This window comes from Ochotona curzoniae, unplaced genomic scaffold (genome assembly GCF_017591425.1).
Source record: "Ochotona curzoniae isolate NIBS_2020 unplaced genomic scaffold, NIBS_Ocur_1.0 contig_3819, whole genome shotgun sequence".
Classification (NCBI taxonomy): domain Eukaryota; kingdom Metazoa; phylum Chordata; class Mammalia; order Lagomorpha; family Ochotonidae; genus Ochotona; species Ochotona curzoniae.
In genome coordinates, this window is record NW_024466004.1 from 25,760,512 (window position 1) to 25,785,293 (window position 24,782).

At 37.8% G+C, this 24,782-nt stretch overlaps 1 protein-coding gene and 1 long non-coding RNA gene across 2 annotated transcripts in view; both read right to left on the bottom strand.

The window, feature by feature from the left end:
- The window catches only part of LMBRD1 (LMBR1 domain containing 1), a 103,303-nt gene that overhangs the window by 64,711 nt on the left and 13,810 nt on the right, over positions 1 to 24,782 (bottom strand). The window contains exons 3-5 of the mRNA XM_040983606.1: positions 20,900 to 20,960; positions 4,817 to 4,914; positions 3,958 to 4,025 (exon numbers count right to left, since the gene is read on the bottom strand). Coding sequence (XP_040839540.1) covers positions 3,958 to 4,025; positions 4,817 to 4,914; positions 20,900 to 20,960 — 227 coding nt within the window. The remainder of the gene's footprint in view (positions 1 to 3,957; positions 4,026 to 4,816; positions 4,915 to 20,899; positions 20,961 to 24,782) is intronic.
- LOC121158699 lies at positions 10,423 to 11,280 on the bottom strand. The gene is made up of 2 exons (XR_005884213.1): positions 10,643 to 11,280; positions 10,423 to 10,583 (listed from the first exon to the last, which is right to left on the bottom strand). It is a non-coding gene; the product is annotated as an uncharacterized LOC121158699 (long non-coding RNA).

Genomic DNA, 24,782 nt, shown 5'->3' on the forward strand with positions numbered 1-24,782 from the left:
GATTAATAAACAAGCAGACCAAGAGGCTAAAGTAAGGGTCAAATATTCCTTAGACTGTACACAGGGAGAATCAAGCAGGGAAGGAAGTAACTCTGAAGCTGCCTCCTCCTAATACAATTTTAGCTGTCAGCTAAGACCCATGAAGAGAACAGTCAACTGGCTTACCAGTAGATAAAGGTTTTCTGCTCTGATCATGATTTCAAGCAAAACTAATTATTCTAACTTTTTTTCTCATTTTAAAAGGCCTTCACTTTGTTACAAAAGTAATAATTCCTACAAAAAGAAGAATGCATAGAGCATATCAGGAAGTTGTTTAAATTTCTAAGTATTTCAATTGATTTCAATGTATTCTCTTCTCAATCTTGGAGACTGATTTCTTTGGGTCAGAACGAAAAATAATTACTCATAGGCACAGAGCAATAAAGGTAAAAGCTAAATTATCTGTTGGCCTAGCTATAAAATCCAAAAGTAAAATTACTTTTATTTATAACATATCTATAATGATATTACCTTGTTTAATATTATTATTAGGTAAAGGATATATAGAATAATATAATATTCCTTTTTTATCTAGATAAGATTTTTTTATATCCTTGGTAGTATATTTTAAACTTGTTACATCATATCATATAAAATAGTAATATTAAAATTTTAAATAAAATATAAACAGTTTCAGGCAATCAAAAGTAGTATATACCAGTGCAAAAAGAATTAACTCCTGCTCTTTTATGCTCCACCTCCTGAGCAAAGTTATTTTGCATGTCAAATAAGTAATGAGGATGAAAGCCAGAGAAAACTTCCCAGAACCAAAATATTTTTTTAATGGAAGATTTAGAGAGAGAAGGAAAGACAGAATGAGAGCTGAGGTAATCCCAAGTCAGGAGTGAGGACCTTCCTCTGGGTCTCCTATGTGGGTGCAGGGTCCCAAGGATTTGGGTCATCTTCCACTGCTTTTCCAAGACACAGGCAGGGAGCTGGGTGGGAAGCGGGGCCCCAGGAACACAAAGCAGTGCCCATATGGAAGCCCAGCATGTACAAGGCAAGGATTTAGCCTCTGGGCTATCATGCCAGGCCCCAAACTATTTTTTAAACCCACAAAAACTATGGCTTCAGGAAAATACTTATTCTGAAGAAAACCATTAGAGTTAACATTTGAAGACTTTCTATCACCTGAATTAGGAGCTAGAGAAGAAGCTTTTTAAATGCAGGTTATTTATTCAGCATGTTTACCACATCTAAGACACAGGCTTCAAATATCTTCACATAAACAAACTGAAATGCCAACAGTAGAATGCAAAATAGTTACATCTACATATGTCTGTAAACTTCTGAGCAGTAATATTCAAAACATTTAATAACCAATACAGTAAAGGCACTAGTCAAGTGGCACAGACCAAGGCCATAATTCTCAAAGGCCTTCATGAGCTAGGTTTTATCTTTAAATGTCCCTGCGGTGGGACCGGATGTCTCTGGAAGGCAGAATAGCAGTGAACTGATACGGAAACAGTTCAACTTTTTAACCTCCTAAAGGTGCAAATCATTATTCACTGGCCTACTATCAACCTCTTTGAAAAAAAAAATGATAAAGATGAAAGAATGCGTCCTAATACACAGAAAGATTACTATAGTCAAATGAGAATGGGATATTAAAATGACATAAAATCAGGAAGAAGCAACAGTTGATACAACAATCGGGCATTTTCCAAACAGTAATCACACTGCAGTAACTGAGAGATGCACAATGCGGCTGTTCAGCAGAATATTTTCTTAGCTATGTAGCCCCTCAGCATCCGAAGACACACAAAAGTAGATTAAAATAGGAACTGGCGCCTGGTATACAATAATATGTCTACATACCTTAGAAATAAAAAAGAAACTGCAAAACTGCTTAGTAAAAATATTTTATACCAGCTATGATCATTGAATAAGCTTAATAAAGATTATCTTTTACTGCAGTCTATACAAAATTATATCATAAAATTCTAAAATTTAAACTTAAATTTAATAAAAACAAAACAAAGATTATCTTTTAAGGAGGAGATTAAGAAAAGACTGATGAATTCTGGTAGATGTAAAAGTGGAATGATGAATTTAGAAGAATTTAAATTAAAATTGTCACTGCTATACCACATCACCATGTCAAGTCATATTTATCCTTTAAAGGCAGTATCTGTTTCTTCCTTTCTACTCTTTGTAATCATTTAACCCCTCCGATGGTCCTTAGCTGATCTTCCTACTTATTTATTTTGGAACAAGAAAAATAATAAATATGGGCCAGTACTGTGGTGCATCACAGTAGCTGCTGATTGTGATGCTGACATCACATGAGCTTCAGTTTGAGTTTCAATTACAAGACTTTCAAATCAGTTCCCTGCTAAAAATGAATCTGAAAAAGAAGGGGAAGATGGTCCAAGCTTTTGTGTCCCTGCATCCACATGGAGACCCAGATATAGTGTCAAGTTTCTGGCTACAGCCTGACCCAGCCACGGCTCTTGCGGCCAATGGGGAGGGAATCAGTGGATGGAAGATACTTTCTCTAGCTCCTTTCGGTCTAAACTCGCCTTAAATAAGTTAGGTCTATAAACAAGAAACCTCCACATTAATAAACCTAATTAACACAAGTAGGTTTTGGCTTTCTAGAAAAAGCGAAGTAACAGTAATAATGCAGTGAAAGGGCAGAGTGTAGCAGATGTTTGCTCTAGCAGTTAAGATGCTGGCTGGGAGGCACACGTCCTACAACCAGGGCGAGTCCTGACTCTGCTCTCAACTCCAGCTTCTAATGAACGTACACCCTGTGAGGTAACAGGTGATGCCACAAAAACGTCAGTCCCTGCCATCCATCTGGGAAACCTGAATAGATGTCCAGGCTCCTGGATGTGGCCAGGTCTAGCCCCACTGCCCTAGACATATGAGAGTTGAAGCAGCAGATCAGCAGATGTGTCTCTCTCCTCCATCTCTCTCTCTCTCTCTCTCTCTCTCTCTCTCTCTCTCTCTCTCTCTCTCTCTTTCTGTGTGTGTGCATGCCTTTCTCTTCTGTATCGTTGCCTATCAAGTAAAATAAACATTTTTTTAAGTACAAAAAATACTACAATAAATAAGCAGCTAAAATAAGTAGCAAAAACACTAAAAAGAAAAAGACCAATTTTATTGCCATCATAAATTACATTTGGTAAGTGTAATTTCTTAATTGAAAATTGTTGACTGAAATAGGCAAAAACAAATTATAAACAGAAACTTCAAACGACTTACTACATCTAATGTATTTCCTAACCAAAAAAAAAAAAAAATGAAAAATCAAAGTATACTTTAACAAGAATGTCTCCTGGTAACTAAGAAAAAACTAGTAAAAATGTGTAAAACTTTACTGATATTAGTATAAAAACATAATGTGAATGTGAAAAGATATACAGACAAGGATTTTTATCAAATCATTATTTTAAATGACAGGAAAACTGGGCCTGGTGTGATAGCATAGCAGCTAAAGTCCTCACCTTGCACATGCCAGGATGTCATATGGACACCTGTTCTAATCCCAGTAGCCCTGCTTCCCATCCAGCTCCCTGGGAAAGCAGCTGAGGACGGCCAAAGCCTTGTGACCCTGCTCCCATGCGGGAGACCTGAAAGAAGCTCCTGGCTGCTGGCTTCAAATTGGCACAGCACCAGCCATTGTGGTCACCTGGGGAGTGAATCATCAGAAGATATTTCTGTCTCTCTTCCTCTCTGTATATCTGACTTTGCAATAAAAAATAAGTAAATCTCAAAAAAAAGTGTTTACGTGGAACACCAGAGCCAAATAGCTAACTGTGGCTATTGTCAGAGCTAATACAAAAAAAAAGGTTTCTTCCAGTTTCACTTTTTCCTTTTCCTTTTCATAGACTTTTCTGAATGGGTCTATTATTATTATTATTAATGAATTAATACCAATTTCATTGTCAATGTGCAAAAATCAAAACTTACCCAACTAACAGAAGAAGTGCACAAATCACAGCAAATCCCAATGTGTACTTCAGAGCAGTTTTAATTTGCTAGATGTCAAGGGGAAAAAAGTATATAATTAAACAAACTCATGCTCTACTGCATGACAAAATGTTCATTAAGTATTGTCTCTGGATACTGTCATTTTTTTTCTGAGATATAGAGTCACAGAGGTCTCTCAACCATTGGCTCACACACCCAAGTAACCACAACAGTTAGTCCTGGGCCAGTTCAAAGCCAGGAGATGGGAACCCAGCTGTTTGAGACACCACCTTGCTTCTTACAGAGTGTCACGAGCAGGAAGTCAAATACAAGCCAGGCCATAAATAAAACTCATAAATAAATGTACTCCCATACGGTACAAGTCTCAATCCCAAGGTCAAATGCCTGCTTTTGTCTCTGTGTGCCATAATACTACCATGACAGAGCTGATCAGCTAAAACCATATAACCACAAGGTCGAACATTGTGACTAGGCTGACTCCCTGCTCAATTCTAGAATTGCTTCATCTAAAGCAACAGTCATAAGTCATATGTGACTAACTGAAACAGATGAAATCGCTGCAAGTATAAAATACAATCTAGATTTTAATAGCTTATTAATGTTATCACTACATATAAAATGTTAATATTTGAAACCTATTAAAGTGTAAGTAAAAGTAATTTCAACTTCTTTACTAATTTTAATGTGACTACTAAAAAATTAAAATGTCACACACATTTAACATTGTACTTCTGTTAGACAACGCTGCTCTAAAACAAATTCAGTTATATTTTTCTTTGAAGCGGGAATAATATCTGTTCAAAAACTAAACTGGTAGCTCTAAAATACAGATACTTACAGTACATTTACTTGTATCATCATCATCCTTTTCTTCATAGTAGAAGTAGACAAAAGGGATCCAGAGGAACACACAGAACAATATAACAGAATATAAAGCTGTGGAAACAAATAAGCCTTCTTAACCATAGCTGTCTAAATGAAGTACACATGTGACTATTTCAGAAAGTCAATGAAATGGAAATTAAAACATGAGTTGACATTTTGGTCTGAAAAAAATTAAACCCATGCATACATACTCACTTATTAAATTCACTCCTTTATTGGATTCCCTATACTCATCTTTATTTGTATATGTGATACCCAACATCCGTTGCTATCACCTATTCCAAAAAATCAACAGCACTTACAGAATAACAAAGCATGAGGGCTAATGTAGTGACATAGCACGCTAACCCTATGTCTGTCATACCAGCATCCTATATGGGACTGGTTTTAGTCCTGGTTACTCCAATTATGATCCAGCTTCTTACTTAGGACCTGAGAAAGCAGTACAGGATGAATCAAGTCTTTGGGGCCTGGCATCCATGTGGGAGAACCAGGCTTCTTGTTACAGATTGGCTCAGTTCTGGCTACTGTGGACATTTGGGGAGTGAAGCAGCAGATGGAACATCTCTCTCTCTCTCTCTCTGTCTCTCCTCTGTAAAATATGCCTCTCAAATAAAAATAAATAAATCTTTAAAAAATACTGTTTAAAAATACTGGGAATTTTTTAAAATAATAAAGCATATTTAAAATAAAATATAAGAAAATTTCCAACAACCATATCAATAACTGCCAATAATAACTGGCAGTTAAATCTAAGCTCTTACTATGTATTAACTACTGATCTAAGAACTTTCTACAAAACATCTAATCTAAATTTAATTTTTGCATTCATTCCCATTTAAAATGAAGCAATTCACACAAGACAGAGTGACAGTTTGTCACTCCGGCAATTAAACAAACAACTATGTGATGCTGCCCTTTTCATATAATTTTCCCATCTAAGTGTAAAATTTGCAGTATTGCAAACCTGGCCTTACACAAATCAAGACAAACAAGATAAGAAAAGTAGTATAACTGGAACCAGGGCAGGGGCAGTCCTGGTGGAGATTATTGTGGCTTGCTCCAACTAGGCTGCAGTTCCCACTGGTTTGCATGAGGGCTGAGTATGCGGTGGGCAGGACTGGAATGGGCTCCAACACTCATTGATTTGCATAGAAGACAGGGCTGGAGACAGAACTGACCCAGCAACTGCAACTACCAGTGTGTGGAACAGACTGTGCCGGCCCTGTATTGTCATGCACACACAAGAATTAGGTCTGCGATCACCTCAGATGAAGTTTTTTTGGGGATATCCCCAACTGAATTGCTGAACTCCAAACCCAACATGGAGAGAACTGCAGGTTCCATAGTCTGACCATGGAGTGCATGTGCAGAGCTGGGCCTCCTCAGTGGCTTAGAAAGAGAAAGAGCAGTGGTCAGCAGATCGAGGTGCACATGGAGGATATGGCAGTACTTTAGAGCCTGCAGAGGACAATGGTACCATAACAGAGGACAGAGGACAGAACAAATTGATCAACTACCACAACCAAGTGTTGGCAGTGAATATCTAGGCAAATGGAGACTCTAAAGTGAACTATGTCAACCAATGGATTCTGGAGATATTTCACCATGCTCTTGGAGTAGCAAGATCAGTAGTAATTCAGGACTGTTGAACTATTGAGACCTCTTGAGCAGGATGCTCAGAGCATTCTCCACATCGGGGACTCTGGGATGGTGTCAGGTGTCTGTCCTCCATCCCAGTGTACAGACATAGTTGGGAGGCTGGATGTGGCTTCTCGCCTTGTCTCTCCTCTACCCCCAAGGCAGGAAGAAAAAAAGAACATGGAAACAATGGTCTGAACTACTTTCCTGTAGCACTTGAACCTTTGCACTGTAATCATCTATGTAAAAATCATCAAAAATAAAAATTAAAAAAATAGTAGAATAATAAAATTGCTAGACTTAAAGTTAACAAGTATGTATTATTATTTATATGCTTAAAATATTAGAGAATGGGGGTGTTGGTACAGTAGCCTAGTGGCTAAGGTCCTCGCCTTGTATGCTCATGGATCCCATATGGGTACTGGTTCGTATCCCAGCTGCTCCACTTCCCATTCAGCTCCCTGCTTGAAACTGAGAAAGCAGAAAAGGACAGCCCAGGCCTTGGGATCATGTGCCCACGTGGGAGAACCTGAGGAGGCTCCAGGGTCTTGGCTTCAGATCAGCTCAGCTGCAGCTGTTGGCAAGTGAACCAGTGGATGGAGGATGCTTCTCTCTGCCTCTCCTTCTCTGTGTAAATCTGACTTTCCAATAAAAATAGATAAATCTTTAAAAAAAAATGTTAGAGAAGAGCCTTGACTGTGGCACCTGTGACACCAGCATCCCATAGGAGCTCCTGGTCAAGTTCTGTTTGCTATTTTTCCATTCCAGGACCCTGTTAAAGTCCTGGAAAGGCCCCAGAAGATGGCCCAAATGCTGAGGACATTACTGTCCATCGGAGAGATGTGGATGGAACTCTGGCTCACGGTTTCATCCCAGACAAGGACCAGCTGTTATAGCCATTTGAAGAGTGAACCAAAGTAGATGGGAGATCTCTTTTGTATCTACCACTCCATCCATCTTGTGTGTGTGTGTGAGACTCTTCCTTTCAAACAAATATATCTTTAAATAATAAAAATGATTTAGATTTGAAATACTTTTAGCCAGTAGTCAGTAAAAAAACTTAATTCAACTTAAAATTTGGGCAAGGTGGTAGTTTGTTTAGTAATAAAACAGCATACAAATTTTCTGAGACATAAGCCTGAGAAGCATATTTTTAAAAAAAATCTGTACATTCACTTTAACTTACATATATATTAACTTACATATATCATAACTTATTGAAAAGTGTAACAACCATTATAATTATATAAGGCAATTACAGAATCATAATTATCATATTCCTCCAAAAATAAACTATTTGTTATCATTTCATATCCATTAGAACAATTACTATTAAAAATAAACCAATAAAAAAACCAAATATTTCAAGAATGTTGACACACTGAATCCTTGTCCACTGTTGGTGGACATGATAAAATGATAGTTGTTGTGGAAAACAGTAAGCTGCTTCCTCAAATAACTAAAAACAGATTTTCTGATTCAGCAATTCCACTGAAAGTATATCCCAAAGAGCGGTTAGTAGCTACATGTTAGTAGCTACATTAGTTACAACAGCTAAAAATGTGGAAGTAACCCAAGTGTCCATCAATGAATAAGGAGAGTAATAAACTGGAATATTATTCAGCCTTAAAAAGGAAGCGGATTCCTACATAAGCTACAACAAGGATAACCTTCAAGAACATTATGCTGGGGTCCAGTGTTGTGACCCAATGGGTTAAATAGACACCTGTAATACCAACATCCCATATGTGTGGTAATTTCTGCCCTGGCTGTTCCGCTTCTTTCCAGTTACCTGCTAATGACCTGGGAAAGCAGTAGAGGATGGCACACATGAGGCAGACCTGGAAGAAGACCTGGGCTCCTGGCTCGGCTGCACCCAGCCTCAGTCCAGCCCAAGTCCTGCAGCCATTCTGCAAGTTAACCAGTTGATGGCCAACATCACTTTGTGTGTGTCTGTATGTGTTCCTCTCTAACTCTGCCTTTCAAATAAATCTTTTAAAAATTTTAAAAATTCGCTTTACAAGATAAAAAGAATTATAGAGATGGATGCTGGACAAGGCTACACAAATAGATGTACTTAATAACAGTATATACACAAAATGATTATGATATGAAGTTTTCTATTATACACATTGTCACAAGAAAAAAAAAACTGGAGGGAAAAAAACACCTGTTAGTAATCTATAATAAAAATTATGTATTCTGCTGGGAGGAGAAATGCATACATTATGGAATTGTTAAAAATGATCTTAACACTTGCTAGCTCTATATCATTTATTTAGAAGACACTGTGAAACACATGATTTTCTAAGTGTGTAAGTTACCATGCTATTCAATTAGCACGACAAGGAAAACATTCCTTTAACTTAGTAGAAAGAAAATCCAATATATCAATATATCACATTGCATTTGTTGTCCAAATCTGTTCCTTTGGCCCAGTGTTACAATGTGAAACACCCTGTATTTCATTGAACAATGCATCTTCATTTAAAAAAACTTAAAAGATAACTTTTTTAAGAAATTGAGACAGAGACTACTACGATTACTTCACAATGGATGATACAGAATGCTCAGAGTCACACTGTTTACAGTGATGTTAAGCTGGAAATGATCCGGATTTCCATTAACAAAATGGGAAAAGAAAATCCTTTAAAAACACTATCTTAAAGTAATAAAAAAGACCCATGAGATACAGATGATTCTCACCTTACGCTGAATAAAAACAAGCCCAGAAACAAGGGTACATTTTTGAATTTATGTGTCTATTTAAAATAGAAAGAGAGAGGGATAGACTTTGACGGGGTGCAGGCAGCTGATAGCTAGCACCCCCTTTCCGGGGTAACTGATAGCATGGATAATGCAGAAACAGAGCATGTATGCCCGTCCCTCCTGCCTGCCCTGCCTTTCAAACTGACAGCTCAGAAATGGCTCCATAAACTCTGTGCACACAGCCCTCCTGTCACCTACCATGTACTTCAGATTCATTAACTACAAGAAAACTTGAGGTTCCGGCAGCTCCCTTCCTGTCTCCTATGAATTGAATGTGTCGAAACGGTATTCTCAATCTGACTGGAGGATGTTATCTTAAAAATCCCTGACTTTGGCTGTAGGGTGCAGTGGCTCATCGAGTGTTGCGGAAACTGTTGCCCCAAGCTTGGGCAACAAAGACTCCTCCTAACATCCTACGCTTTGGGTCTGTGTGATCTCTCCTGCTGGTTCACTTCCTACACGCTCCTAACAGCCACGACTGTCGCAGGCAGAAGCCAGCAGGCAGGAACTCATTCCAGTTCTCCCACATTAGTTGCAGGTCTAAGCACCTGAGCCAACACATGCTGCTCGTGAGGATGCACATTAGCAGGAAGCCAACATCAGGAGCAGGGCCAGGACTCAAAAATGAAAAATTCCAATAAGCAACGCAGTTGTCCCAAGTGGCATCCTAACCACTGTGCCAACAAGAATACATTTTCTATGCCAGAACTTACAGAAGATCCATAATTAACAAAGCTAATCAATGATTAGTTTTTGTGGTGGGTCACCAATAGGAATGTCCTTTGAGAGAAAGAGTTTTTAGTGATAAACACATGCATGGAGGAAATCAACAGCACAGGAAATCAACAGCACACAGCATTCTAAAGCACTCTGTCACATTTCTCTAACACTCTACAACTCAACACGGTTTCAGAAAAGTTGTCTTTGTCTATTCATTTACCCTATGCCAATTTCTGGTAGCCTGAACATTCTTAATGTTCTCCATACAAATGTCTTCCTTTAGCTCATATTTGTTGAAGAACAAAGAAAAATTAACTTTAAAATGTTTTATATTATTTCGAATGTCAAGTTGGACTTAAATATATAAAATGGAACAAAGAAATTATATTCATGTGTAATATGTATTATATATGCGTGCACGCATGTTGCTTTTGGGACATAGAGCCAATCCTTCTTTTATAGTTCTACTTCAAACTTACACCCACTTTCGAAGGAAAATCATTCTCAACTCCAACAGTCGTGACATTCTCGTTCTTACATCTTTATAAAGTATGCTCTACTTATACAGGTTTTTTTCTTAAAAAAAACGACTACTAGCAAATAAAATATAAACTGCCTTTGGTTTATGAGACCATTGACATCAAAGTACACATTAAGAAAAAATTTAAAAACCTCATGTCTATGGAAATTAACCAAATTTAAGCTCATAAATCAAGTTCCATTTTTAACAGAATTTATCAAGCACTCATAAAATCAAGGAAACAGAGAGCTAGCAATTCTTAACAGGCTTGGTACAAAAGCTGTAGCAAAGGACACACAATGCTCATGATTCTGAAACATATTTAAAGCACATAACGAGCCTCTTTAAAGCTGCATATAATGAAATCACATAAATTACGACATGAAAATTTGCTGGAACACGTTCACCTTTTAAAAGGATTTCTCCTGACAATGAAAATAGCTAACCTTTAAGTAAAAACACTATGATAACAAGTAACTTACTTAGTATTGAGATAAAACAATCAACACAAAGATTTCTGTTTAAGAAGTTCAAAGTACAAAGCTATTCTTGGAGCTCTAAAAGCCTTCTAAAATTAACCATTTATCCAGCTGAACAAATCTATGGTCAAAACTTTTCTTCCAGTTGGCATTCCTTTTGTCTTTCTTTCTTTCTCCCCTTTCTTCCTGCTTCCTGCCTGAAATTGACACAAATGGTTTACACTCCAGTATCTAGGACTCTGGCAACATTAAGGTGGAAATCACACTCTAAAGATGAAGAGCAGAGAAGACTCTGCTCAGTACTCTTGTTATGATGCTGCCAAATCAGACCTGGATAGACTATCTTGAAAAGTATCACTTGGGGAGTGAATCATCGGACAGAAGATCTTCGTCTCTGTCACTCCTCCTCTCTGTATATCTGACTTTGTGATAAAAATAAACTTTTTTTTAAAATTTCTTTAAAAAAAAAAAAAGTATTTTAATGGAGACTGTTACTTCAGCCCAGTATTATTTCCAATCTTATAATATAACCCATCTAATTATTGAAACAGATTCTAGTACCAGAAACCAGCAAACTTAGGGTTGACACTGAAATACTATGGGTTAACTTGTGGCTTGTGATGGATTTGTACAGCAATATAGTAAGTTCAAGTTTTTAAAGTTACACATTATTCCAAAACAACTGAACCATTTTGTTCTGCCAACAGTAGCAACTGAAGATTTTGACATCTGGATATTAGCACAGCCTATTATGAACTGCAGGTTGGTGCAGTTAAACCACCATTTGATAAGCAGATTAACATAGGCACAGTAAGTCACATAGCAGATACGTCTGCCTCATTGCAATGAAGAGGATTAAAAATGAAATGAAAAAAGACAGCTAATGGATTTCTTAGGTCACACAGGTTGAGGCTACAAAGCTATTTGGCCGACAGTGCATTACTCCACAGGAGAAGTGAGATGATTTTGAACGTTATTCAGATATCATCTAGGATGCTTCCAAGAAGTTACAAAGAAGGGAAGAGGTCACTCTGTGTGTTTTCCTGAAGCCTTGTGTGTATACTCCCCAGTCAGCAGATCCTAGTGTCCTGCAAAGCACTTTAGGTGGGACTGTTGCCCCAGCAGATCCAGAAGATGGAGCATCAAGTCAAAAATCAAAAATCAAATCAAAATCAAAAACATTTGCCAGTTTCTACAGCTTTCTGAGATCCTTTCTTCCTTCTAAATGTTCCTTTGGGGAATGGGAATGTCTAGTCTAGGCTTGCTCCTCCATGGTATGTCCTCTCTGATTTCACAGAATCAGATTTGCAGATTTTTGCCTCAGGATGAAATGTACTTCAAGGATCTGAATGAGGAGGTATTTATGAAAGACTTTGGACTTTACAGGTAATGCTGGAACAAGTATTGACTTGGGAGGCTCGGGATATGTGGTGCCACAAATTAAGCTGCTATTCATATCCCATGCGAGAAAGCCACTTCCAATCCCAGCTATCATGTTCCATAATCCAGCTTTCTATTAAGGTATGTGAGAAAGATATAAAACTTTTGTATCTCTTACTCTCCCTCCCTCCCTTAATCTCTCCCCTTTCTTCTGCCTCTCTCTCTCTCCTCTCTCTTTCTGTAGTAATGGTATTGTTCTGCTTTTTAAATATGTAAAATCAAAAACACTTTTGGGGCTACAGGGACAGAATGAATTTATTTTGGGAGGAAAAACAGGAATTTGGGAGGAAGGTCAAGGAATGACACTGTTATAAAATGTATTGTCCCAAATTCATATGTGAAGCATTAACTTCAATATGGTGATACCTAAAGATGAGGCTGTTTGGAAAGCAACTAGGTGAGAAGTAATCTGGAGGTCATGTGAATGGGGTACACCTTTGATGGGCTGCACTTACAAGACAAGAAAGACCAGAGTGTGTGTTCCTGTTCTCTCTCCGTACTCCTCCACCCAATCCTCTAGTGAGGACACATTAACAAAGTGGCCCTCTGAAAGTCAGAAAAAATGCCCTCTCCAGGAACCAAATCCTGCGCCTTAGTCTCATACCTCCCAACACTCCGAACTGTGAGAAAGAACTTTAATTGTTTTCTGTTCCATTTTGTCCAGGCTTATGCTCATTTTGGAGGCAGAAAATCTGACAACTATTCAGGTGGCTGAAATCTCAAATCCACCTCATTCAATTGTAACAATATGGAAATACACATTATCCAGTATCAAAAGGGAAATCTAACTGAGGTTTCTGGAAAGTTTCATGCTAAATACAAATCTCACCATTTCACATATATCTGAGCATTTACTAGTGAGTTAATACGTGTTCTATACACTTGAGAGCATTAAAGACCAAAAGAGACAACAACTGCAGTCCCAGTAGAGTGTAAACTCCAGAAGGAGACTGCCAATTATAAGAACAAATAATGTATACAGGGCATTAGAATGTGTCTATGGGCTTCCAGGAAAGAAAATAGATCAAATAAAGGGTCTATGAGCTGAAGAGTGGGTCTCATTCACAAGGTTGTACTTATACAAAGATGAAAAAGTTGAAAGAAGTTGAAAACTAGTCAGCAGGTAATAGGGAGGGTCTCTTTCGCATTTCAGCCAAAGAAAACAGACAAAAAGTCTAACATAAGAACAAACCTAGGTGTTCAAAAAACATTAATAGTAAAAATGATGCTCTCAATGGAAGGAGAAATGAACTAGCTCTCAATGGTTGTATAACAGATGACCCCAAACTTAAGACTATCAGCTCTGATTTTATGGTCTAATAATGCCATAATTCTGATAAGTGTCAGGATTTCTCCCAAGAATTTTGCCTTTGCTATTGTGAGCCACTCTATCAAACATGAAACAACACCGCTATTTGCTTAGACAGAGTAAGCAACAGAAAAGAATCAGAAAGTATGACCCAAACTGTCATGTACAACCTAATCTCAGAAACAAAAACCCATTTGTTTTTGCCACTAGTATCTGTTGAAGCCAAATTACCAGGCGTATAACACATGAAGCAGAAGGGAACTGCACAAAGGCATCGATATTAGGAGGTAAAGAGCATAATAAAACATCTTAGGAGTTGGAGAAGTGGCAGGATGTGAGCTCAGGGCATTTTGTACGATGAGGAAGAATGCCAGCTCATGTATGGCCTTACAAGAGTGTGTCTTTTTAATGAGAGTAAAATGGGAAGCAGGGTTTTGAGAACATGAAGGACAGGATCTAAAGAAGGGCATTCAAGCAAGGGCAGGAAAGAGGTATGTTGGGAGGCTTCTGCAACAACCGGAAAGGGACCATCCACGGCAGGTGCCCAGGAAAGCAGCCAGAAGATGATTTCCTCTATGGCTTTTGGCTGGAAAGACTTAAGATCCTTGTTGCTATGGACTACAAGGAGAATTATGGAATATAATTGGAAGAGCATCACCTGCTTTAGAAATCTTGAATGTGAAGTTTCTTGGTAGAAATTTGCATAACAGTTTGATACAGAAATAGGAAATTTAAGAGAGGTTTATACGGCGGTCTGATCTGGGAGATATGTATATATAACATTTTGAGTCAACCAACAATTTAAAATCATTAAGGGATTTCACGAGAGACACAATAATCCTAAGAATTAGATCCTGGTGCAAACAACAAGAAAATAAAGACCCAACAAAGGAAATTCTAAAAAGCACAAGCTCAGACTGAAGAAGAAAAATGTTAAAAAGTATGTGTCACTCTCTCCAAAATCATCAGTATAACATGTTTACGACACTGAAGGTGAAAACTAAGCAGTCTGTTTAATGCTTCTGCTCAGAAACAACTTCTTAGGCTACTTGGCCCTAAGGAATTTTTATCTAGATACTCTCTTGAGCAAACAACCAGTAGCCATTTAGAAAATACGCCCCACACTTTAAAACAGGGAGGGAAAGGGCCAGGAAAATGACACAACTGTATCTTACCAAAAAGGACTTTAGAGACCTGAATGGAAAAGAAAAAAAAATAGATAAAATCTCCAAAATGATTCCCAGTCTTCCCATCTTGCCTTTAAAAGCACCAGATTGTATCATTAGAGATGTTTTCAAAACAAAAAGATGTAAAAAGATGGAAGTTTGATGTGATGCTATATCAAGTCTCACAATATTAACTTTCCAATATTATTTCACTAACAGTGAAACTCTCATTCTTTTATCTGATGTGAACATCAAATAACATCTGTGTAGCACTAACCACATGGCAGCACTCCTAATACTAAGATGTAGGCACTATATTTCACAGGTGAAAATGCCACAAAGCAATTAGATGACTTTAAGGTCCCAAGTGCTCCTTTCAAATGAGATTTTAGGAACGTAAACACTGATCCTGTAAACTGTGATCCACCCCTCCAAGTTTAGTATTGGAAACTTCATCACCAGGGTCAGATTGATGTACCAGCCCACCACTCACTGGTGAACACTAAAGCCAGGCCTGGGGGCCCAGGTGGGCCTGGCAGGGCTAGATCACAGTACCGCCAGTGAGAGTCGGAACAATGACAGGAAATGCTAGGCTGGGCCATAGTGCTAACCAGCATGCAAAAGAACTGGGTCAGGAGCTTGGGGAACTCCTTTGTCAGGGTGCAATCCCTAGAGGTGAATACAAGATCCAAGGCAAGAAGCAGCCCAGACCAGACAAGGTTACAGAACTTGTCAACACACGTGTAGCTCAGGTGTGGGGGTGGGCCAGGCTGGGCCAGTTTATAACACCCACTGATACATCTGAGAACCAAGATGGGGTACAAGGTGGGCTAGGCCTGGCCATACCACCATAGTCCAGGAAGAAAGGAATGAGCCCCTTCTGAAGTGGGTACATCATCTCCACATTAGGAAGTCTGATGACAATATAAGGCCAAGGGGCAGAAAAGAACAACTGAGCCCTCTCTCACCTTTCACTACACATCAAACATCTCCTTCCCTGTAGCTTCAGTTAACTGAGGGTTGTTAAAAGCCACTCAACAGCTAGGGAGTACACAGGCACAAGCAGAAATCAACCTGCCTTTGACAAACTTTCCAGGAACAACAGCCAAAATTGTGTTAATAAATGAGCCTCAAAAAGTGACTGTCACACATGTGGATTTGCAGCAGTCCTTTAAGAGCTTCTATAACAAGAAAATGGTACCTAAAGTGCTGCGAAGAGGTTATGGACACAACTGTAAGACCATGGATCCAGACTGCACTCTTGGAGTGAAGGAGGAAGAGTTGGAAATTTTCATTCATGAAAGTTTACTTTGTTTTTTTTTTCTCTGGACCTTTGGAACTCAGTTCTGCACCCCATCAGATCTTTCCCATTTTGTTACAATAGTGTAGTCCTTCATAAGGAATCATAATTCTATCAGTCCCTTATTTAAGTGTACCCCAACATTGTTGGTACAGACACTGTCAGTCACCTGAACTACTGATCTCAGAACTCCAACCATGAAGAGACTATTTTAGCCAGTGGATTTTGGATAGATTGCATTGCAACTGGAGTGGCGAGATTGGCAGTGATTCAGAACTGTTGAACTATCAAAACTGCTTGAGTAAGACCCTTGGAGTATGCCTCACATTGGGGACCTGCAATGGGTGGGAGGCTGGTTGGGGCTTTTCCCTTTGTTTCTCACCTGACTCCAGATACAGGGGGAAAAAGTAATGATATTAGTGTGGAAACAATACTTTTACAAACATTCCTGTAGCCCTTTAACGTTCGTACCCTAATCAACTAAGTAAGATTATTAAAAAAAAAAATGGACAAAGGAAATGAAAAAAAAATCACATGTAGATAAAAGATCCCTTTAAAGTGAATACAGACAAATGGTTTGTGAAAACACACAAATTTCAATCAGTAATTTTAAAAAGGTTGAAACTCTTATACATTTTCAGGAAGAAAGATGACAAACTACTTTTTGAGAGCTTTTATGAACTTGAACTTTTTCAAGCAATATCCCTTCTATACAAATTTACTGTCTGAAGTGGCTTCCAAAGCAATCTGACAAATACAGAGGGGGGAAAAAAGCAGCAGTAGCTCTTTGAAAGAAAATATGGATATAGTCTGCTCCATAGTGTCACTAATGAATTAACTGAATATTAATCCCATCACTCTGCAAAACTCTTAATGATTTTCTTATAGAAACCTATTCTTGCAAAAATACACATGGAATATGACACAGAAGACAAAAGTACATCTTGTCTCTCAGATTGCATGCTTAGCCTCCATATTCACTCAAATATCTTTCTTACTACACATGCATAACACATCTTATGGGGAAAAAAAAAAAACACCATCTTAGGCTCCAGGTTCCTAAATCATTTTGCTAAAAGCAGAATTGCTATTATTAACTTTATAGTAATATATTGCAGAATGCCTATCACACCAAAGTAAATCAGAACTGAATATCCAGTGTTACTTAAAAGATCCCCAGATGATTGCTGACATTGTTGCAGGAATATTCAATGTTGATAACACCACTCACTAAAGTGCAGCTCCACTTTAGGATATTAAGACCTAGTTAGGGAACTCATGAACAAAGTTAGCTTTGGGAGAAAGTGTTATGGTGCAGTGGGTTAAACTGTCACCTCAACAGCAGCACGCCACATGACCTCTGGTTTATATCCAGCCTGCTCCACCTCAATACAGCTTCCTGCTAAAGCATCTAAGAAAGCAGAGGAAGATACCTCAGTGGTTGGCTCCTGCCATCTCCTTAAAAGAATCCACAGGAGTTTGTGGCTCCTGGTTTCAGACTGACCCAACCTGTTGCAGCCATTTGGGGAGTAAACCAACAGATGTACCTAGTTCAAAATAAACAATAATAACTAAATAAATCTTAAGAGAATAAAGTTAATTTTATCCTATTACTGGGACCCTAAAGGTTATCCTGTTATAATTACTGTGACCCCAAAAGGCCATCCTGCTATGGTAAAAGTATAGTTACTGTGACCCTAAAGGCTATCCTGCTATGGCAAAATATAGCTACTGTGACCTTAAAGGTTAGCCTGTCCTTGCAACTCTCAACTCTTTAGAACATAGTAAATGTAGTTGCTTTGGCTGCCTTCATAATTTTTTAACTAGAGGAAATATAGGGTGACTTTACCAACATCATGTATACTTATGATTATTGTTTGATCATTTATGAGGTTGTAGAGCCTGCAGTTGTAGAGGGATTTAATGTTTGAAACTTTTGTCTTAGATTTTTATATTTTTTCTCTTTTGATGTATTTCTCTCATTAAGTGATGGATAAGTTATAGAATAAGAAATGTAGTAGGAATGTATTACTGAATAAGATGTGCTGTCTACTGAGAAAATGTTGGCTGCAACATCAGAATGGATAATGTCCTGTCTTAAGGTGAAACTATCTGTAGAGTTATCTTTGGAAACATTTACTTGCCCATTGTAGAGCAGAAACCTAAATGGAGTAAACATGGCTCATTGCTAATTGCAGTTCCTTCCGTCGTTGTAACTCTTGCTTAGTTAGCAAACTGTGTGGGCCTGCAGACCTAATGACCTTTGGTACCAATACCCTAATCCCCATAAACCAAGGTCTCAACCCTTTTCCCATGCGTAATTCAAGGTAGGGGTCTGGTTGTCACAGGCAGTGCCAAGGATGGGACCCAGACTTGAGGGAAGTAAGTAGGGGCTGGCAAGCCGAGATAAGCAAAGAATGTGGGGTCCTCCCTCACTCGCCTCTCAAGCAGTTGTAAATTGTGCCCCTCTTGAAGCCATGTCAAAATGCCCTAAAAAAGACTGTGTACTGCTTCTGTATAAATAAAGCGGACAGCTTTCTCGCATGGTCCACAATGATCTTGGAATTGTAGTGGTCCGTCTCTTCTTTCTACGCCTACTTCACGCACCCTTCTCGAGCTCCGAACTCAGCTGGAGCTGGACTCCGGCAAACACCAGTTTCTTAAGAAAGGTAAGATTTTTCTTAAAAAAAAAAGCATTCAGAAATTTTAAATAAGATGTTGAATATGAAAAGTCTCACATATTGTCCGGAACGGTTAGAAAATGAGAAGGTATAAAGGATGGCGAAATATGGAATCTCAGAGGTGATGGATACAAACAGTATTTTGGATTATTTGAGTTTGTGTAGTTCTCAGTAACCAGAAGGGTAATCTAATAGATAGCATCTAGCATTTCAGGAAAACAACTGGGCCTGAGGATATAAGCTAGCTTAGAAGCTGTGCAATGTAATCTCCCAGACATAGGAAACTGGAAACTGAAAGACATCAAGACAAAGCCAGAGGCCCAGTAGGGTGCTTTAAAAGGTCTGTGGAAAACAGAATCTAAAACTTATTTTGATGATAACAATAAAATTCATGCATTTGAAGGGTCTTCAAAATGTTCATGAAAAATATATATCATAAAGAGAATTCAATAATTCTGTATGAAAATAAATGTATAAATCATTTTTTCTATTAACTTTAAAAAATATTCTTAGTAGCCACAGCTGGGATGGATGTGATTAACTTATAGCAACAGCTATTAACATTATCCATTTTGATGTTCTTGTTTCATTTCCTAGTCATTATTAAATCATTTTTGGAATCTAGCTTTTCTTGCAAATTCTTACCTTAGACCAGTGGTTCAACAATCCTACTCCAAGGCAGAACAATTTCTCACCCTAACCTGAATTCTGCAGAGATTGAAGCCCTGTCCTGAAAGCACCTCCTGTCTGTAATGATTATCTCATCTTCAACACATTTAAAGTGGTACTGAGTACACTCTATACTTGGAAGGTTTGAGAAAAATACTCGGCAAACTTTCTGCAGGCTTAGCTCTCTGCGCGGAACCACACAGCTGACAAACTGCAAGTACTAACATTTTGGTTTATCAGTCATGTGCTTACAATGGATTAGTAGTGGCTTCCAAGTCCAAAAATAAAATAAGGCTCATGGCCACATTTACTAACATTTAAACTGGCTTATCCTGTTGATTCGACACCACAGGATTAATGTCCCTTATTGTCTCACAGATGACAGACTCTTCTCTTAAATAATTTTTTAAAGTGCTTTTTACCTTTCTACAACTCTTTATGGAAAGGAAAGTATGATGATACTTAATATAGGACCCTTCTGAAAGCTTCAGCTAACTGGGTTTCAAATCAAATGATTTTATTTATAGTATAGATATTATATTCCATACTAAAATACTGTAAAAAATTTCTATATCCAGTACCAAAGTAGTAGAAAATCAGAAGTCTAAAAGACCTTAGATCAGGACAAAAGGCAAAGGTCAGAGTTAAAGCAATTAAATTAAATTCCAGTGAAACACCAGGAGAAAAGTACCATCAACACAACATCTCTGCAGAGTTTCCCAGTTTCCAGTTTAATATTCTGCATCTTATTCAATATTTCGATTTACTGCTGGAAAAAAAATGACACCCCTTCCCTAACTCAGCAATTACACATTTTTGTAAAAACATGACTCTCCTTCAAAGACAGCATGTTAGAAGCGTAAGGTGGTTATTATGTAGCTATTATAATCTAATATCAAGAAGGAAGGGGGAAGATAGCAAGAGGGAGGGTAGAAGCATTCAACCATAAATCCTAAATCAAGATGGCCTCATAAAGTATAAAAAGATGACAACTAGAAGCTCCCCAGAGTACACTATAATATTATCAACACTTCGAAACCCAGAAGTTCTTTCAATGAAGAACTCCAGTGCAGGAAATTAGTAATGGTAACAAATTAAGAGATGTAAGCCTTAAGCAACTTGACTGAAAACACCACCACAGGCAAGATTAGAGGTCAACTTAAAGGAAGTAAAGTAGGTTAAGAAGTTTGAGGAAGATGTTGAGAATTAAAGCATATTATTTATTTCTGTTACATAAAATGTTAACTTTACACATAACATCGAAATGTAAATGTTTATACACAGCTTTATTCTACATTTTGGTTAGCAGCCCAAACAGGAAATAAAACTGAGAGATACTTACTGTAGTAACCATATAATACAGTGTCCTCAATCTGCCTGCTGACATTAGCATTAGCCCACTCCTAGAATAAAAACAAATACCAATGAAGCATCCATTCATCTAACAAATACAGTTTTCAGAGAAATAAATATTACTTCTAAAATCATCACTCAGTCTATAATCCACATCTTCAGAAATGAGACAGACATGTTATCAGATAATTTTCCCATAAACTCTGAGATGACAACATATTCTCAGGAAATACACATACATAAACAAAAGCACCTAAATCAGACTGACATTCAAGGCTGTCTTACAAAAACTACTCCAGACTGAGACCTGAGGGACAAGAGGGTATCCTCAGAAAACAGGAGACAAAGTAACAGTAAGGAGAGAAGACAGAGAGGAACAAAACCGAGGGTAAGAAAACATCTCAAGAAGCTAATAGAGTCACTAGAGATTTTAGAAAACAAAAGCAGGTGGGGAGAAGGACTTGAAGAGCTTGTGAACCATACTCAGTGTTTTGGACTTTTCCTAAAGGCAACAGAAAAATCGTGATACATTTTATGGAGGAGTGGCCAATCTGATTCATATTTCATCAGAAAGGACATATTTGAGCATATTATACATTTTAAAGAAATACCTATAAGTCAGTCTAAACTCCTCTGCACTCGTCCCACACAAGTGTGCTTTAAATTACTAAACTTGAAAAATATGATTCAAATTAATCATTGCAAACAGAAAAGTCTATATACTTCTGAGCCAGAATTGAGGTATACCATTAATTCTTCTTGAGTAATACCCTAAATTCTGTGTATGCAAAAAAATTAAACCTAGAGAGTCTAAGAAACTGGCTATTGTTATTAAATAATTGTTAAAAATAGAATCCATGTTAACATGTTTTTTTTTAAATACTTCAAGAGTTCAAATCAATAGTAATATCCAGTATAACTGTTCTTAAGAAGGGTATCTCAATGTGGTTTTCACTTTTATTTCCCTGACAGCTAAGGAGCCCGAGCATTTTTTCATATTTATTAGCCATTTAAATTTTTTTTGAAAAATGTCTGTTCATTTCCTTTGGCCATTTCTTCACAGGATTGTTTGTTTTGCTGTCGTTGAGTTTCTAAAGCTTTTTGTAAATCATGGCTATTAGTCCTCTATTGGTTGTGTCATGTGCAAAGATTTTCTCCTATTTTGTTGGTTACTTCTTTGTTGACCGTCTCCTTTACTGTACAGAAGTTTCTCAGTTTCATCCCCATATACCCACAACAGACAGGGCTGGGCCAGGATAAACACAGGAGCCAAGAACCCAACCCAAAGCTCCCCAAAAGGTGGGAGGAGCTAACTGCCTAAGTCATCACCTGCACCTTGCCGGGGTCCGCATTTGCAGAAGCTGGAAATGTTCACAGCATAGGGACTGAATCCTCAACACATTAACATGAAATAGGGACATTCCAAGTAGGACCTTAAACACTAAGCCACAGGAACAAATTATCTGATTCATGAGCTATATAAGCCCAATGAAATCATTTGGTCAGGCCCTGCAAAAGCAAAAACAGCTAGAACTTAAAATTCAGTGTATCTGTAGCTAATTTTTTTAAGTTAATAATTTTTAATTATTTTGAGGCTGATTTTTTAAAGTTGATAATTGTGTAGAGCCCATGAATGATATTATACATATCCAAGTGGTCCTTGACAGACAAAAAGATTTCCCTCCCCCTGCACCAAGCCAAAGACCTGCCCCCACTGATTTTTTCTTTTTTTAAGCCAAGCAGTATTGTCCAATGAATGAACTCAGAATTGTTCCTGGGTATCAGCACTAAGATAGTCCAAATGTGTCTTCCTTTCCCATCCAGCAAAAGGTGTACCCAATTTCAGTTACTCCTGGGACCCAGGAAGCAAAGTTCTCCAGGTGTTGAAACACCGACATTTTCTAGCACTTGATGAATAGCTTCTTATCTCCTCAGCTGCAACTACTGTACAGTCAAGTCCAAAGTGCTTATCTGCCTGCAAGACCACTCTTGTGCTTACCCTACAAACAGAAACAAGAGAAGCTGCACTCTGGAGAGTTTCTCTCCTTCCAAAATGTCAAATTATCTAAGAACCAATGCACTTGCTTAACTTAACTTCAGTTCATTCAGGACTGAACCAAATAATATTTAATGAGTTTTCCGAACAGCCCTTTGCTCAATATCCACAAAGTGTTGTTTAAAATATTTTTAAAAGAAACAAGGAACTGGTGATAATCTCCATGTCCAGAGCAGAAATAGCAAAGTGTGCTATTGTACATTCATAACATACAATACATTGTGTTAAAAACAAGACCTGGGTCATCAACGTGGCACAACAGGTTACAGCATCCCATATTGGAGTGCTGATTAGAGTCCTGGCAACTCCACTGCTGATCCAGCTTATACTAATGTGCATAGGAAGGCTTCCAAAGATGGCCCAAGTACATGGGTCCCTGTCAGGCATATGGGAGACCAGCACAGAGTTCATGCCACCACATTTAGCCTGTCCCAGCCTTGAGACTTCACTTCACTGAGTGAATCGGCAGATAGGAGATCTCTTTCTCTCATTCTCTCTGCTGATTTGCCTTGCAAATTAATTGTTTAGAAAAAATAAATTGGCATTAATATTAAGAAAAACACAATAAATTGCAAGCAATAGTTTTAGTACATGCAATCTATCTTAAAAAAAAAAGTATTGAAAGAAATACCTAATCATAACACAGAAAAGTGGAAAGAAAATGTAATTGTGCTTACCACTGAGAATGGGAAGTTATATAAGAATCCATGTGAATATTCATATAATTATAATCAGAGCTCTAACTCTTAAGAATTGTACTTGTTTAACATTCACTTACCTGTAAGTACTTTTGAAAAAGATGATCAAGTTATAGTCTCACTGGGCCATACTTTGTATCTACTTCTTTTCACTTGTTTCACATTGTGCAAAGCCCCTACCAACTTCCAAGACACCACCACAGATACTCATGCCCCTACCTAGAATCACTTCAGTTAAACTTCAGTAGACCTCTAGCCTAGCAGGTAAGCGATTGGCATGCCATATGGAATATCCAGGTTCAAATCCTGGCTCTGCTCCTGATTCCAGCTTCTTATTAACGTACACCCTGGGAGATAACAGATGATGGTTCAAGTGGTTGAGTTCCTGACGCTCATCTGAGAGACCATGACTGCATTCTTGGGTCCCATCTTTACCTTCACCTAGGCCCAAATGTTGTAGACAACTGTGGACTAAACCAACATATGGTAGCTCGCTCTCTTACTCTCTTTTATTCTCCGTGTGTGTGTGTGTGTGTGTGTGTGTGTGTGTGTATGTGTCTACTCTGCCTCTCAAATTTCCTTAAGTGTTAAATTTTAAAATTGGACAAGAGCCCAAGCTTGAGCAAACAAAATTAAAGAAAATAATTTTTTAAACACACCTGAGGTGATTTAAACACAAGAATATTGAAATGTAGCTTATTATACTCTACAAAATTCTTTTTTCTAACAAGTTTTTATGGCAATAAGAGACTATAACCATTACTGTTTCAAGCAGCAAATATGTGTAAAACATATAATTAGGCTCAGATACTATTAGTGTTTGAATCTTTCATATATTTTGTTCCCTTTAAAGTATCTGACTTTCTGTCAAGAGAGCATATTTTATGAAACTTTCTTTATTCCACCTCTTGAGAAGTGCTTTGAATGCACTTTGTCCTTTATAAACCACTGTCTTATAAGCTAGAAAGTAAAAGAAACTTGAGTAAAATGGAAAGGGATATGATAAAGTGAAATAGATAAAATTAAAGCAGCACACTTCACAGGAATGGAAAAAGACAGGCATTCTATTGAACAAAGAGATGTAGCAGTGCACAAATGTAAATTCACTTTCTCATTCG